The sequence below is a fragment of the Ochlerotatus camptorhynchus genome, unplaced genomic scaffold (assembly GCF_037179485.1).
Source record: "Ochlerotatus camptorhynchus isolate MF236.1 unplaced genomic scaffold, CSIRO-AGI_Acam_v1.1 ptg000277l, whole genome shotgun sequence".
Lineage (NCBI taxonomy): Eukaryota > Metazoa > Arthropoda > Insecta > Diptera > Culicidae > Ochlerotatus > Ochlerotatus camptorhynchus.
In genome coordinates this window covers 6,929,865-6,945,993 of record NW_027040766.1, presented here as the reverse complement: position 1 = coordinate 6,945,993, position 16,129 = coordinate 6,929,865, and the positions used below count along the sequence as shown (strand labels likewise).

General features: G+C 39.0%; 1 protein-coding gene across 13 annotated transcripts in view; it reads left to right on the top strand.

The window, feature by feature from the left end:
* Positions 1 to 16,129, top strand: part of LOC135706297 (liprin-beta-2-like) — a 163,627-nt gene that overhangs the window by 19,604 nt on the left and 127,894 nt on the right. For all 13 annotated transcript variants that reach the window (XM_065227877.1, XM_065227875.1, XM_065227878.1 and 10 more), the window contains exon 2: positions 13,926 to 14,525. In XM_065227877.1, coding sequence (XP_065083949.1) covers positions 14,000 to 14,525 — 526 coding nt within the window. In that variant the 5' untranslated portion in view covers positions 13,926 to 13,999. The remainder of the gene's footprint in view (positions 1 to 13,925; positions 14,526 to 16,129) is intronic.

Here is a 16,129-nt window from a genome sequence, read left to right as displayed (position 1 = left end):
CGAACGAAGAGGTTTATAAGTATGTATTTTACTTATAAATTCTGTCAATTTAATTTTCAGAGCGTTGCAATCAGCGATTTTATGATTTGTGAGCGCTTACGAATCGTAATTGTGATGCCCTGAAAGCAAAATTTATAAGTTTCATTTGTCAAAAACATATATTAAAACCTCTTCTTGTAACTTACAAGTACTAATTATCATCCAATGATTTCATAGTTCAGAGAAAAAAACAGATTTTTATAGGAAATGAGTGGAAGCAACCAATTTTAAATGCATACAACGGATATGCAATAACCGCAATATCCCTAAAGAATCCATTTGTAGATTTCCTCGTAAATTTCAAGAAACTTCATTAAATGACGTTTAGAATCCAGATACGAAAAAATCTACCGGAATTCTGCACAAACCTGTAGTACTACAATCATTCCAATATATTGAATAAAGGCTCAGCTTACATTTCAGTCGCCTGGCCTAATCCTCTATCTACAAAACAATGTTTCCCCTCCCCTCTATTTCTAAACCTGGCTACGCCCTCGACTCGATGGCATTAGCGGCTGAACATGTTTTCCTTCCACTCACCCACCTACATGATTCGGATCAGTGCACTTCCCTCCGGCACAACAACAGCTCGAATTGTCGTAAGAAAAATAATCAACTGTTCACCTAGGCCTAGAAACTCTGCGGTTGATTTGTGTAGTGCAAATGTAATCGTCTGACAAGGTGCCTTTTGCACGATGACGCACCAGCTGCACCAGCTGAAACGATCGTCCTGTTTACCTTCTAAATTGCGGTCGGTAGCCAAGTTTTTGTTTGTAATAAAATTAATAACACGCTACTCCCCGCAAGTCAATAATGAAGCCGGGGATCGACAGAGAGCATGAGACAGGAATGTGCAGAGCATCTTTTTCGCGAAAATCCAAAGTTTCACAAACAAAGCAAAGTTCTCTTCAGTTTTAATATGCTACATAACAGGCACCTTTAAATTGGAGCGACGTCTCTGACATTCCAAGCTCTCCATCCGAAGCCATGGGAGCACGTGGGCATTAGACTGATGCAAAATTTGTAATGTTCGCTCCACAGTGCTCAAACTGTTCTAAATTGGGTCCTGCTTAACATTTGAACTCATTTAGTAAGAAACTGACTTGACACAAACCATTTGAAGTTTATATTGAAATTACAACGGGAAAACCAAATGTTTTGTTTATATATGACTGACAATTCACCATCTCGCTCAGCTTTGAAAAATGATAAATGTGCTTGTAGAAAATTTTCTCAGCTACAACTTTGTTCAAGACCACTTTTCGATAAAGTGAAAGGAGCAAACGGTACTGATCATTCAAGCCACTGATGCCTTATGATTATGCTCAATCAGCTGTTCAGCAGGCAATATTGGTGTTTCTGGCGCGTAGAATAGAGCACACAAATCAAGGCTACTATGTATCACTGCAGAATATAGTGTTGCCCACTAAACTGCTCGTTGATCATGCCATAAGATTATCAGTCTCTTAAGCAATTGATAACTTTTTAAAACGTCAAGGCCGGGGCAAAGTTGTAGCTGAAAAAAAATCCCATAAGAATAGTTATAGAACTTTTCTTCAGAGCAATTGGAAAAAGATTATTGATTTTCCCATAGGATTTTCCATAGAAATTTCAAATGGTCATTTATGGCTCTAATCGTGAAAATAGGGGTGTTCAGATGCTCGAAATTTTCATACCTGGATTTTCCAGTATATAATATTCCAAAAACTATTATTTGTCGGCTTCCGCCCACCTTCCAACCTATAAATCTATTTATCTCCGTAAATATGGTTCTAGTCGAGAAAAGACAAACGAGTCTAAATTTTGGGAGACACAATTTGGAACCGTTTAATCCCTGTGGAGCGAAATTTTGCATCAGTCTAGTGGGCATCACGACATGACAATGTCAACCCGAGAAAAACAAACACGAAAAACCGGGCAGAAGCATTTCTCGGGACGAATGATGCTGCCTTTATCGGCAACTTTGGGCGAGTCATGGAAAAAGCAAATCCATGTTGCACTATCATACAATAGTCAACGTTTCCTACCGGAGTGGGGCGGACAGAATCCAAATTGGAAGTTGACATACCAGCGGAAAATGGGTTAAGTGTTCCTCTTGGAAAGACACTGTCACTTTCAAAATCAATTGCCAGAATAAAAAAAAAAAAAAGGTACACCGTGTGCAATTGTGTCCAAAGGTGCTTCCACCGTGGTAAATGCTGAACTTTGACAAGTTTGCGTCCGAAATTCATGCTTAATTGATCTTCATTTTGAAATCCATTTTGCATTTTGCATTCAGTTGCTATGGCCAAGGGCATGCTTGTCATACACAGTTTTGCTCTCGAACTGCTCATTTGCTAATAACTTTGCACAGAGTTGACGAAACATAGTTCTGTTTGAAGCAGTCGATAGAATAGAGTTTAAGCTTCTTATAGATACGTAATAAAAAGGATGTTTTTATACTAGTAATAAACTTTATTTGATTTTGCGTTGCAAAAATGAAGTGAGAAATGCTTGCTGCACATCTCGGACTTTAAGAGTAAAAAATCATTGGTGTTGATTCAAATGATAAGATTTACCTACTCTTTGCATGTCTACAGTAAACTATGATCCTAATCTATCAATTACTTTAAATAATACTAAATTTCAACAACTGAGTGAAAAGTTATTAACAAATGAGCTGTTGGTGTGTACAACTGTGCATGCCAAGCATGGCCAAGGAAATGCGAAATTCTCTGTCGGTGTACTTGAGTCCAAAAAAAAACAGCATCATCAAAGTTAACATTGAGGAAATTTATCGCTGCGCAGTCTTTCTCCCAAGGAGACTGATTAACACAAATCTCCCTTCTAAACTTCATTAGCAATTTTGGCCGGATCGTGTTGCGTTCCGTTTGGTGGAGGCGGTTGTGAAGCCGCCAAACGGAACACTCGAAGCACATGGAAGATTAGTCTTCTCAACTGATTTGTTTCACTTCGTTTCACCCCGCCCCGGCCATCATCGGTCGGATGGTTGAAAATCACCCTCGGCGAGGAGTGTGTTTTGGACACTTGGAAAGCGACTTGGTAGGTACCTACCATTCGTGCCATGAAGGAAACGGAAGGGAGGTGGGAAAGAACACCGCTAGAACGCTATTTCGTCCGGCAGCTTGTCTTGTGCGATGGAATTTAAAGAGACATCAGTCCGCATCGTGCTCTCTTGCCGTGCGGATCTATTTGCTTTTTGCTTAAGGAAGTGTTACTACTACCTAAAGCTACAACAAATTTAAACAGCACTTTTCAGTGCTCAACCTGTAAAAATTTTCTACCTTGTTCAACTCCTCTTATTCCTCTTCGATCCTTGTTTGGACCCTACCCGAGGTAATCCTTCTTGGATATCGATTTGGAAAATTCCTCTTCGATCCTTCAGATTCTTATAGTAATCTGCTTGGAAGTCGATTTGGATAAAAAATTTACTGCCGCCATGGCGCCTAAACGCAAAAGAAAGGGGCAAACTCTTGACCCCCCTTCTGAAGAAATTAATTTGAGTAATCAATTTGATTTGCTCACGGATGATGAGAATGATCCATCATCCAAGAAAAATTCTAGTAAACTTTCCCGGCTTAATGCCAAGAAGGAAAAGATTCCCCCTATTGTGATAACCACTTCCGATTTCCACGCTCTTCGCATGGAACTTTTGAATTTCGTGAAAGTTAAGTTTTCACTACAAATTGGACGTCGGGGTGAATGCCGTGTATTGGCTGAAACCTTGGACGGATTTAAATGTCTTCTCAAGTATCTTACTGAGAAGAAGCACAAATTTTTTACTTACGACACCAAAACTGAACGTGTGTTCAAGGTTGTCATGAAAGGACTGCCCAGTGGTGAATCCCTGGATCAGATCAAAGATGAACTGGCAAAATTACTTGGAGTTGTGCCACTCCAAGTAATCAAAATGAAAATGAAATCCCGTCCTGGCGATTCGCGCAACGGGATTTCTAATGATTTTTATTTAGTTCACTTCAAGTCTAGTGAACTAAACAACCTTAAGGCCTTAGAAAAAGCTAGCCTTATGCTCCATGTCCGAGTGAAGTGGGAACACTTCAGGAAGACTGGAGGAAATTTCCAAAACCTCACTCAGTGCCGTAAGTGCCAGGGATGGGGTCACGGAACTAAAAATTGCTACATGCCAGCTAAATGCATGAATTGTGGTGATTCCTCTCACGCAAAGGACGACTGTCCTGTGAAGGAAGATCCTAAGAAATTTAAATGTTCAAATTGTGGTGAAAACCACAAATCCAATTTTTGGGAATGTAAGACTCGCAAAGCGATCCTACAATCTCGTTCTAACCGACAGGTAGGAAACGCTCCACGTTTCCGACCAGGTACAAATTCCTCTGCTGTTAACAACGGTCAGCGAGGAACAAATTCTACATTCGTACCCGTAGGTACAAATATCACCCCTGCTTCAAATGTTTCATCTGTACCTACTCCCCTCGCTGCTAACAATGTTCAGCGAGTTAATGGAGCTACCTATGCTGCTATTGCAGCGGGTAGAAATCAAAATACTAACCAACGTTCTAACGGAAATTTTGACAATTTTGACTTAGGAAGCATTACTGCCCCTAAAATGGAATTTTTACAGAATTCATTAATTGACATGATTTCTGATATGCTTAAATCTAACTCCATGTTTGATGCTATTCAAACTGGAGTAAAATTTGCTAATAATATTGTTATGACTTTAAAATTCAGTAATGGATTTTAAAGCATTAAACATTTTAAATTGGAATGCTCGATCTCTTAAAGATAATGAAGACGAGCTATTTAATTTTTTGACAGTTCATAACGTGCATATTGCCGTTATAACTGAAACGTTCCTTAAACCTGACCATAAGGTTAAGAAGGACGCAAATTACTTGATTTATAGAAATGATCGTCTTGATGGACCCTGTGGTGGCGTTGCCATCATTATTCATAGACGAATCAAGCATAAAATTCTTTCTTCATTTGAAACCAAAGTTTTTGAAACTTTGGGAGTTTCTGTTGAAACAAAATTTGGACAACTTACGTTTATAGCTGCCTATTTGCCATTCCAATGCGTAGGCCAGCAAAAGAATTTTCTCAAGGGTGACCTCCAGAAACTTACCCGTCATAGGTCTAAATTCTTCATTATTGGTGATTTTAATGCAAAACACCGCTCATGGAATAATGCTCAAAGCAATTCCAATGGTAATATTCTGTTTGATGATTGTTCTGCAGGTTATTACACTATTCAATATCCAAACAGCCCAACATGCTTTTCTTCTGCAAGAAATCCCTCAACTATTGATTTGGTCTTAACTGATTCATGTCATCTTTGTAGCCAATTGGTTACCCATGCTGACTTCGGTTCTGATCACCTTCCAGTAACTTTTGAAATATCCCAAGAAATAATTTCTAATCCCAACAGCTTTACTTTCAATTACCATAGAGCTGATTGGGAGCAATATCGAACATTTATGGAATATAACTTCGATCCAAACATTCCTTTGCAAACCAAAGATGAAATTAATTATGCTCTTGAATCTCTGACTACTTCTATAGTTGAAGCAAGAGCTGCCTCAGTACCAAAATGCGAGGTTAAATTCGATTCAATTATAATAGACGATGATCTTCAGCTCTTGATCCGTCTTAAAAATGTCCGTAGGAGACAATTTCAAAGAACACGCGATCCTGCCATGAAAGTTATCTGGCGGGATTTGCAAAAACAAATTAAAAAGCGATTCTCTGCCCTGAGAAACAAAACTTTTGAAAATAATGTTTCTAAATTAGACCCGAGTTCCAAACCCTTTTGGAAACTCACAAAAATTTTGAAAAAACCTCAAAAGCCAATTCCAGCGCTTAAAGAAGGTGGTAAAATTTTGATCACAAATTTGGAAAAAGCTCAGAAACTTGCTAAGCAATTCGAGAGTTCCCATAATTTCAGTTTGGGTCTTACTAGTCCTATTGAGAATCAGGTTGCTCAGGATTTTCGGAATATTTTCTCTCGGGAAAATATTTTTGATGATTCCTGGGGGACTGATTTGGACGAAGTAAGGTCTATAACTAAAAAATTTCAAAATATGAAAGCTCCAGGTGATGATGGAATTTTCTATATCCTCATCAAAAAACTCCCAGAGAGTACCTTGTCTTTCCTGGTAAAATTATTTAACAGATGTTTCCATTTGGCATACTTTCCTGATAAATGGAAAAATGCAAAAGTTGTTCCAATTTTGAAGCCGGATAAAAATCCAGCTGAAGCTTCTAGCTACCGTCCAATAAGTTTGCTTTCTTCAATAAGTAAACTTTTTGAAAAAATAATTTTGAATAGAATGATGCTTCACATCAATACGAACTCAATTTTTGCAGATGAGCAGTTTGGATTTCGCCATGGGCATTCAACTACTCATCAACTCTTGAGAGTTACCAATTTAATTCGTTCAAACAAATCTGAAGGCCACTCAACTGGAGTTGCTCTTCTAGACATAGAAAAAGCATTCGACAGTGTTTGGCATGAAGGTTTGATTGCTAAATTGAAAAAGTTTAATTTTCCACTTTACATTATGAAATTAGTTCAAAATTATTTAACTGACAGAACTCTGCAGGTAAATTATCAAAATTCCAAATCTAATCGACTACCTGTTAGAGCAGGAGTTCCTCAGGGTAGCATTCTTGGGCCTATATTGTATAACATTTTCACTTCGGACCTCCCTGATTTGCCTCAGGGTTGCCACAAATCTTTGTTCGCTGATGACACAGGCATTTCCGCTAAAGGAAGAAGTCTTCGTGTTATTTGCAGCAGACTGCAGAAAAGTTTAGATATTTTCTCTTCTTATTTACAAAAATGGAAGATTTCTCCCAACGCTTCCAAAACTCAACTTATAATATTTCCACATAAGCCTAGAGCTTCGTTTTTGAAACCTAGTAGTAGTCACATAGTCACTATGAACGGAGTTCCAATTTCCTGGTCAAACCAAGTGAAATATCTTGGATTAATACTTGACCAAAAATTAACTTTTAAAGATCACATTGAGGGCATTCAAGCCAAATGTAACAAATATATTAAATGTTTGTATCCTCTTATAAACAGGAAATCCAAACTTTGCCTGACGAATAAACTTCTAATATTCAAACAAGTTTTTAGACCGGCTATGCTTTACGCTGTGCCAATATGGTCTAGTTGTTGCACTACCAGGAAAAAAGCACTTCAAAGGATTCAGAACAAAATTCTGAAGATGATTTTGAACTTGCCTCCCTGGTACAGTACTACCGAAGTACATAGAATTTCGAATGTTGAGACTTTAGCACAAATGTCCAACAAAATAATTAATAATTTCCGGCAAAAATCGTTACAATCCTCAATTGCAACGATTAATTCCCTTTATACTTAGATAAGATTTAGTTTTAGTTATTTAGTCTTAAGCTATCAATTGTTATACTGACATGCAGGTTTAAAAAACCTGTTTAAAATACTGAATTGCCAAGACAGGAACAATGTAAAAACACTTAGATATATATCATAACAATTAAGGCTGGTAAGTTACTGTAGTAACTGGAGCACCTAGGTTAAAAATGAAATGTAATTTATTTTGAATTTGGAACAAATAAAAAGTTAAAAAAAAAAAAAAAAAAAAAAAAAAAAAAAAAAAAAAAAAAAAAAGAGACATGTTTTTCGCACAACCGAAAATGGGAACTGGTTTCTGTGTGGCTTTGATCAGCGGGTGGATTCCGAATTTATGGGATTTACATTTTCAAATGATACACCGACAAATGATTTGAGTAATACATGGAATTTAAGCTGCTGGGTGTGGAAATATGTGTTTTATTTTACACTTCTAGAATAGATTGCGTGCAACTTGCATGTAATATTATTTGTATAAATTAAAATCACATTTCCAACCTTACAATGATCCATAATGTAAAACTGTATTTTTTAACCAAGAAACATTTTCAATTTTACTAGGGGTGTTTATAAAACTTGGAGACCACTTGAACTTGAAGACCATAAGAAAACCATAATAATTAATTTAGCTTCTTAGAGCAATGCCATATATAAAGGCTGACTAAAAGTAAATTGGTACACACAAAAAGGCCTGTAATTCGTGATTTAATAAGTTTAAAAAGGCCATTAATGGTTGCTTTACAGTACTTTTATTAAAACTTCAAAGTCACAGCATTCGATAGTTACATTTCTCCAGTTCGTACGAAATCTCGAACCTTCCTCTTGATGAATCAGTACATTTCTTCCATTTTTCCTGCATTTGCTGCGTGTCTTTGACTGCCTCGCCGCTTCGTCGAAGTCGCTGCTTTCAATTTGCCCAATATTTTTCGATTGGTCGAAATTCCGGGCAATTCGGAGGATTCATTAGCTTGGGAACAAAATCGATCTTGTTGGCAGCATACCACTCCATAACCACCTTGGGGTAGTGGCAGCAGGCCAAATCGGGCCAACAGATGACTTTGCCCCTATGCTTGCGGATGAACGGCAGTACACGCTTTTTCAGGCATTCTTCGATGTAAACTTGGGATGTCATCGTCGAGGATGTGACGAATGGTTCCGTTTACAGGCCACAACTGCAAATCGCTTGCCAAATCATGGCCTTCTTCGTGAACTTGACGGAAAACACGAACTTGAATCTTCCCGGCACATCCCCACGTCCAGTCGCGATGTAAAACTTTTGACCGGGATGCTGCTTAAAATCGAGTTTGACGTATGTTTCGTCATCGATCCAAGTGCAGCCCTTGTGTTTCTGTCGCACGCTTTTTGGCCACGGAATTCTGCTTCATGTGCCGGTTCGGATGTTTACTGGCTATGTACGATTTTTATCCTTCCCTGGCAAGGATGTTCCGCACCGTTTGAAAGTTGGCGTTGTACCTTCTGGCCACATCTCGGATTGAAAGACCGGGGTTGGCTTTGACGCTCCTCAACACCTTCCTGCGCAGCGGACGATCCCTGGTTCCAGTTTTTTTTCGTAGGTTCGCTTATTCCTTTCCACACTAAGGGTTTCCTTGAAGCTTCAGCACTTTAGTCAGCTTGAAACCGGACCACTCCGGATTTTTCAGGTGCTTGTGAACAATATTTTTTCTTCTTTCGAGGTTCATTTGACGTTATTTCTGAACGCGATCGACTACTTCGATCAAACTTGCACCAGTTGTTCTCTATAGAAGTGTAAAAAAACCACTGTCAAAGATTTTCGATTCCCAACACTAAAGGTGCGCGAGAGGCGTACCAATTTACTTTTAGTCAGCTTTTATCTTATCTTTCTTTAATAAAGATACTTTCGGTCCCTGAAAATAATTCAGATTTTTTTTAAATCCTCATATATATGTATGTATGTATATAAAATTCAACTTCCACTGTCCGGCAGTGTTTTTATGGAAGAAAAATGTTTGCAATATAATCTATTATTATCTTATGCTGATCCCATTGCAAACAATTTTAGCCCGGAAGTTGAAAGGTGATAGCTCTGTTGAGATTCAGTAACCCATTTCAGAATGCCTGGTCACCACTCACGTCCATTCCGAGGTTACTTTCACTTACAACAAGCCCCGCATACACGTAGTACCGATATAAAATGTATATTGGTACTGCGTGTACACTTCTATCATCAAAGCAATTCCTGCTTTGTAGATGGCACATATTTAGTAGGATGCATTTCATATTTTTATATCTAGTTGTAATCAGTTAGATCTCACCGCTTATGTATTGTGTCCTTGCTGCTGAATCTTTGTCATCTCGATTCTCGTTGAGTCCTGTTGAATAATCGGCATACTCTTCTCTCTCTTTCTCTATCACTTTTCAATGTTTTTCGTATCTCTTCTAACCGAAGAGAGTACCAAAGCTGAGCCAAAAAGTTGAGCACGTTTCTTCGGGACCTTCTGGTCTTAGAGTTACCTCTATGGCTCTACTGTAGATCCAGCAACCCATTTCAGAATGCCTGGTTATTCACGTCTATTCTGAGGTCGCTTTCACCATTACAATTACCGTTATCAATTGAATAATGGCAATGCCAGCACACTTTCAGATCCAAAACATGATGTTTTCAAATCCAGTGCGTATTTAGTAATAGTGGAACAGCGTTTTTGATTAACTTATAATTAGATTGATCTCACCAAACATTCAGCCTCCTGTAAATCAAGCAATTTCACAAGCACACTAACACAATACTACACAACCCGTCAAACTTTCTTTCGAACCGTGCACTAAAGTCAGGTTTAAAATATCTTTGTATCCTTACGTTTTTGAAAAGGCACAAAACTAAAATTAGAACAACACCAAGTGAAAAAAGCGAGAGAGAAAAGCTACTGGAAAAACAACATATCGACCCGCAAACAAAGCATATTTGGGAGTTTTTTTTCTGGCTCTAGTTTAACCTTCAAAACTATCTTTCCCGTGATGGGGGGGCAGAACGCCAACACCAAAAACGTAAACGAAAACTTTTCTTCCGGAAGCGGAGGCGTAGCACCTAACACGCGAAAAGAAAAACCCACCGAAGCACAAACCAGCTAGCATGACGCTACAGCAACAATTCTATTAATAGCAAGTTCTTGTTCGAAAGTTTTCACAATAACGTTCAGAATCTTCATTTATTCACATTTATTTCTTTTTGCATTGGTACCAGCCAAAACGAACGCGGAAAACACAAAATTTGTGACAGCGAATTTAAAACCAACCGTTCTAGAGCAGAGCCTACTGCGCACTCAGATTGTTTTTAGAATTCCTCATAATTCCTAAAATAGTGTCTTCAGAATTGCTTGAAGATATTTTTTCAATCGCCTTACAATTTATTTGAAATTGTTCTCAAAATTACCTCGTACACTGGAACCTCCATTTACGAACCAAACCGGGGGTTCGTAAATCGAATTAGTGCGTAAAAAAACTCGTTATTTGGGATTTACTTCGTAAAAAGAGGTTTTTAAAAATATTGTCAAATACCCCACAATATTGGTATTTTTGGAATCGGAGAGACGTGTAGGGACTGGAAGTCGATGTCTGACGCCATTTTGAAATTCAAGATGGTGGCATCCGGTTCATGAAAAACTGGAAAATACTGTCATTACCCCCACAATATGGGTATTTCCGGAATCAGGGTGACGTGTAGGAACTGAAAATCTATGTCTGACGCAATTTTGAAATCCAATATGGCGGCATTCCAAAAATACCCATATTGTGGGGTATTGAAATTATTTTTCAGGTTTTCTGTAACCGGATGCCGCCATCTTGGATTCCAAAATGGCGTCAGGCATGGATTCCGGTTCCTACATGTCACTTCGATTTCAAAAATACTCATATTGTGGAGTTTTTCACAGAATTTACAAGTGATTTTAGTAAACGGCAACCGCCATCTTGGATTCCAAAATGGCGTCATTCATGAATTTCCGGTTCCTACATGTCACTCCGATTTCAAAAATACCCATACCGGAAGCCGCTATGTTGGATTTCAAAATGGCATCAGACATAGATTTCCAGTTCCTACACGTCACCCTGATTCCAAAAATACCCATATTGTGGGGTATTTGACATTATTTTCGAGGTTTTCTGTAACCGGAAGCCGCCATATTGGATTCCAAAATGACGTCAGGCATGCATTTCCGGTCCGTACACGTAACTCCGATTCCAAAAAACCCATATTTTGGAGAATTGAAAGTATTTTCCAGTTTTTCATGAACCGGATGCCGCCATCTTAGATTTCAAAATGACGTCAGACATGAATTTCCGGTTCCTACATGTCACTCCGATTCCAAAGATACTCATATTGTGGGATATTTCACAATTTTTTTTCCTGATTCCAATAATCGCAAAAAAAAAACTCCTTATTTGGAATTTAGTTCGTAAAAAGAAAACTCGTTATTTAGGATTTACTTCGTAAAAAGAGGGACCTAAATTGAATACTGCGTAAAAAAAGACTTCTTGTTTTGATATTTTCTAAAACTGTGTCCTAGACCGAACCGAACCTGAATATGGAATTTTTGGAAAAATAAATTTTGAATCCCACTTCTAATCATTGATTTGTCAATGTCGAAAGCAGGACCTGTTTATATCCAGAAACTTTCCTGAAGGCATTAGACTAGTGGTGGCAAGATTCATGTCTTTTCACAGTTCTAGACCACTGTGCGATGCTAGGAAGGCAGCTCCCACACCATCTACTTATCGACCCATCAACTCATGGACCGGGGACCAACGACTTTACTTTCCTCGCGTGATTAGAGATTTTATACCTCACAAAATCCTGGTGGCGCCGACTGGGATTGAACCCAGACCTTTTCGGGTGAGAGGCAATCACGCTTTCCACTACACCACCGAGGCCGCTATCTAGGTAATTCTTCAAAGTGTCAGAAAGTCCATAGTTTGTGTCTCATGATTTTTAGCTTAGAAAATAAATACTACACACTTAGAAATACCTAATTTTAAAAGTGACGGAATCCATCTTTGACATAAAGGATGAGGCGTAAACAAACATGTCATGTAAAATTAAGTGCTCCGAGACTGAAAAGTTTGTTACTCGACGAAAAGTAAGTTCGATTGAGCTGAATTTCGCGTCTATTATTACTCAATTTTATGTCAGAATTGACGCTCGTATATGTCAGTCTCAGAGCACCTAAATTTACATGAATTTTTCTAAGTGTGTAGGTCATGATTGAATTCTTTTTAATTTCAAGAATGTTTTACATTGGCATCACTAGCTTTAAATCTTTAAGAAAATAAGCTTAGTTTGAGATCTCAAATGTTATTCCGTTGATATCATAATTTTCTATAAGAATTTCTAAGTTCAATCTATGACTTCATGACATTAGATTCAATGATCCACCCAGCCCAATAGTGCTAGGCCTAACGCGCTCCGAAAAATGTACCCGTTTAAAAGAAACTGTGATTATGTTCACAGCAAAAAATAAATTTTAATATTACATCCAAGAGGATGCACTTCAATCATGTCGAAAATCTCATGTTATTTTTATGGCCACAAAAATAAACAAATGTAGTAAAAGTAGCGTTATGACAGTTCATGCACAGTATTAATGATATTTTTTTCATTTTTGGCATGTAATATTACACAATATTTTTGACACGATTGAAGTGCATCCACTTTGATGTGATATCAAAATTATTATTTTTTTTTGCTGTGTTGGGTACCCTGGAAAAACCGGGAAATCAATTTCTTAAATCCAGTGGCCAGTCTGGGATCCAGCAAAAACAACTTAGATTGAGCCGAATTTTGTCATTTGTCTATCACCATCGAAAGGTATATTTCAATGTGTTCCACTGCAGTGCTGCAGTGTTTAGCTAAGTACATTTCAGTAAAGCAACCCAACCAACCGACTTCAGCCCTGTGTAGACCATTAAACCCAAACCGAGTGGGAGACGGTATGGCTTTGAACACCACGCTTTCCATCCGTCCGTCGGCGTCGGTCGATGGTTGCCGACAGCAACTGACAGCACTAGGTAGGCCCGTGTAGGTAAATTGGAGGACAAGTTTCCAAGCAGAAAATGATCCATCAATGACGTTTTGGCACCGCGCGTCTCCTTGCAGTGGTTTGTGTGGTTTCGGAAATGGATTGGATTTCATGTTTTAAGAACAGCTCAGATCAACAGTTGTCGGCAAATGGAGCAACGGCTGGAGGGATTGTGACGCAAGCAAACCGATAAAAGACATATTTAATTAAGTTTGGAGTGGGTTTTTCTGTGTGTAAGAGTGGAAGACTGCCCATGAACGTGCTTTTCAAGTGATACTGTCTAATCAAGAGATCTGGGCACATTTGCCAGTAGCATCAGCGTGTCCGGAAAGAACGTCCAGTGCACGATTTCAAGTGTAGTTCTCCAGTGGGGATGTGGATGAAAAAGTTAAACAGTGAAAATCCAGTGATGTTGTAGTTTTGCTGACGCAAAAATGCGGGTTTGGTTTTTTTTTCAGATGTGCAGAAACCCATAAGTAAAGTGGATGATAAGCAGTAGTGTTTGGATAGAAATAACTGAAGAAGAGCGGTGATGCGGGATCTACCGAAAAGTACCACTCATGTGGTGAAAAAAGCTTCGGATATTTTTGTCCCCGGTGAGAGGGGTCTCCATTTGTATGGGACCGACAAAGTGTTGCTGTCTCCGTCGAAGGTAGTCACCAATCCGAAGAACAGGGGAACTCATCTGGCCGAAGGCATTAAGACGTCCCCGTCGGCGAAGCAATCGCTTCCGGCGGAATTGGCCTTAGCTAGTAGTCGTCGGGTTGCCGCCAGTTCCAGTTCGGAAGACGACGATGACCGGGGATTCCATGTGGACGATGAAAGTGATGAAGTGAGCAGTGTTAATTCGTCTCCCAGTGAGGTTGAAGTGGAGGATGATGAGGAGGAAGAAGAGGAAGATGGTACCACTTCCGGGAGACAGGAAGCTTCGGTTGATGACGAAGATAGTTCATCGAAGCTGGAGAAGACTAGCGGCGGGGATGCGATGGAGCAGAGTTTGGTGATCAACGATGATGTGAGCCCCAGGTTGAGCAAGCAGCGTGATGGTAGACAGAAAGGTATTGTACTTGTTTAAATTTCAAATCATTTGACTGATTCCTCAAGAGCAGTTTGTTGATGATCATAACGACTAGAGCATTTCTCCTCACGCCAACTTTGCCATCATGTTTGCCATAAAACCCGTCAGCTCGGGGAGTCATAATCGAAATCACGTGTCAGTTGAATAGTTCGGTTGGGAAAACAGCCTTCAGACACCCGGTAGCAAATTCCCCGTTCCGAAACTATATTTAGCAACGGCCGCACGTGAATCTCGAAGTCGAAGACTTTCAGACAGCTTCTCGCTCTCTCTCTCTCTTTCTGCTTGGCTGGGTATGGTAGCACGCACCAACCCGCTCCGTCCGCGTACATATGATTGCAATTCATGCGTAACGGTTTTGTTTGTGTGCTATAATTATTCAAAGTAAATATGAAGCTGAAACTTTTCTAGAATGGGACGGGTGAATTGAAAGAGTTTTTCCGGGTATGAAGATTTAAATAGTGCACAATACTACGGAAAGTTAATGTAAATTGCGATGCCTTGAGACCGACATATGCAAGCAGCCCTTATGACGTAAGAATCAGTTGAAAGATACGAGAAAATCAATTTATTCAAATGCCTTTTTTTTTGTCTAGATGCGAATGTTTCGGTTTGGGGGAACACTTAATGATTGTTTACGTTCGATGATTTACGTCAAAGTTGAATTACGTCACGTGTAAAATTAAATCTTTTAAATTAGTCGAACCTCTTAACAGAATCCCTTTATGAAGAGCTTTGAGTGTGTTGGTTTATTTCCTATAAATTTCGTTATAATTGCTTATCTTTTGACAGCTACGCGTATTTCGTCTACTACTTGCAGACTTCATCAGTGCCAAGCACTGAAGAAACCATCTTTTATCTACAAGTTATATACTAATTAATAGGTACTAAAAATCAGCAGGTATCAACTGATCTCTATTAAGCAATGTTGATGGATTTTGTTTAATTATTTCTAAACTTTCTGCTACGTCTAGTTTCCAATGCGAAGATACATTCCGCAGGATATTAATGTTATCCTTTGTCACATAGTGCCCCTTTGTAAATATGTGTTCTGCAACATTGGATTTAAATTCATAATGAAGTCCTTTATCCATCTCTTTGTTAGCCTTTTTACCTCTGCGATGTGGCTAAGTGGCTAAGTTTATTAACGTCTCTTTAAACTGATCCCCTGGTAGAGGAGAATTTAGTTCATTAGAGACGGTTTTCAAACTGCAGCTGTTTCATCATCGTCCCCCATTGGGTCGTCCTCCTTTACACACCATGGTCTTTAGGACCTTAAAGACTGCCTTTTGTCGAATGAAGTGGAGTGACTATACAAGTCATTTTCATTCCAATGCCACTTAAACTTACTTATGCTTATATCATATCGTATAAGTCAACCGCCCGCAAGAAATTGAGTACAGCCTGTTCTGTACTCCTGTCGTTGAACAATGCCTCACGGATTGAACCAACGACACCCATATCTTCCCTCAATTGTGCTCTTGCCGGGCACTCCACCAATAAATGATTTACATCTAAAACCGCACCGCATCCCTGGCAGTAGGCTACACTGCCGCTAAAACGAGGTCCATGAGTGAGCCGTGTATG